The sequence below is a fragment of the Austrofundulus limnaeus genome, unplaced genomic scaffold (genome assembly GCF_001266775.1).
Source record: "Austrofundulus limnaeus strain Quisiro unplaced genomic scaffold, Austrofundulus_limnaeus-1.0 Scaffold1692, whole genome shotgun sequence".
NCBI lineage: Eukaryota > Metazoa > Chordata > Actinopteri > Cyprinodontiformes > Rivulidae > Austrofundulus > Austrofundulus limnaeus.
The window spans coordinates 2,789-4,189 of record NW_013954094.1 but is presented as its reverse complement, the minus strand read 5'-3'; the positions used below and the strand labels follow the sequence as shown (position 1 = coordinate 4,189).

At 37.6% G+C, this 1,401-nt stretch overlaps 1 protein-coding gene across 1 annotated transcript in view; it reads right to left on the bottom strand.

Annotated features, from left to right (window-relative positions):
- Positions 1-1,401, bottom strand: part of brip1 (BRCA1 interacting helicase 1) — a gene marked incomplete at its 5' end in the record, with an annotated part of 33,827 nt that overhangs the window by 30,419 nt on the left and 2,007 nt on the right. The window contains 1 exon segment of the mRNA XM_014033311.1: positions 929-1,054. Coding sequence (XP_013888765.1) covers positions 929-1,054 — 126 coding nt within the window.

The following is a 1,401-nucleotide window of genomic DNA, read 5'->3' as shown; positions in this document are numbered from 1 at the left end:
TATCAGTACTGAATAAAGTCTATTTACAATCTATCTGAAAAGAAATAAAAATTATTAAATATTTACTTTAAGTTTTTAAACATTTTATAGCTTTGTTTTTATTAGAAAACCACAATTATAAATTTAAAACCCTACCTCCTCTAGAACCTGTTTCAGTCTGAAACTTTGCTTTTATTAATTTGGTGGAGCACACTGCCACCCAGTGGTGAAAACAAAATGGTGACTGTGAACCYTTTGTTGACATGATTAGTTAATATTAACTGAAACATTATAACTAAACTGTGACATGTTGTGGGCCGTCAGGAGGACYGACAGATTCTGACCACAGGTCAATAATGAAGCAGCAGTGACAGGTCTGTTTRATTCATGTGTGTACCAACAGCTGAGCTGTCTACAGTAGACCTTCCTCACACATTTGAAGGCATCATTTCATGAAACAAGGTGACTTTTAACAGATTCTGAATTCTGAAACTGTATGAATCCTTCTTTCTTTTTGTGTTTTTAATGTGCTTTTTATCTGTATTTATTGAGATGCTTGTGTGGGAGTGTCTGTTGATGGAGCCCTTGTCAAAGAAGAGTTTCTGTCACCAGTCGGGACAGATAATAAAGTTTTTCTATTTCTAATGTATGAAGTGAATTATAAAATTATCAGGCTGTTTTCCACCTAGCTGTTTAACTGATTAGGCCTGCTGTGTGCTGTTAACTGTGTACTACAACACAAGAGCTGCTGTCTAGGGCTGAAATGATTCCTCCAATTATTTGAGTCATTGGATTACTAACAAACTAATTAAGAAGAAATGGTAAGAAGCTGAAAAGAAAGCAGGATTTACAATAAATCAGGTTGTCAGAAAAGATCAGTTCAGTAGACAACAGTGCCCCCGTGTGTCAGGTTATAACTAAATGTTTTCCAGGCGGTGTGTGTACTTACATGGCATGATGAGGACAACCCATCTGCTCCACCTGTCCTCTCAGCACCTGAAGGCTCCTTTTCCAACACAGGTTCTTCATCATCTATGAAGATAACTCCCATCTGTAGACGCTGCTTCTTATGGCTCTACGTACAGGAAACACAAGTTTTACTTCTATATATATGTGTCATTTTAAAACATGGCAGTACAWATTCATTGGTTTATCTATTAGGTCAACAGTCACACAACTTGTTCACAACTGGACAGATTGATCAGGTAGATCCAGCCACCTCTTTCAGCTGTTCTGGGAGGACTCTAAAGCAGAGATTCTTAACCCATGGGCCTCAAAGAACAACAGTTTTTAACTTTGGGCCACGAGACCGCATTGATTTTTAATAAGGTGCAATACACTTTCTCACCACTAGTAGTAGGGCACCACTCAGATGTTTAACAACTTCTTTTAGACTGTTTGTAGAAGAAGAACCTTAGAAAC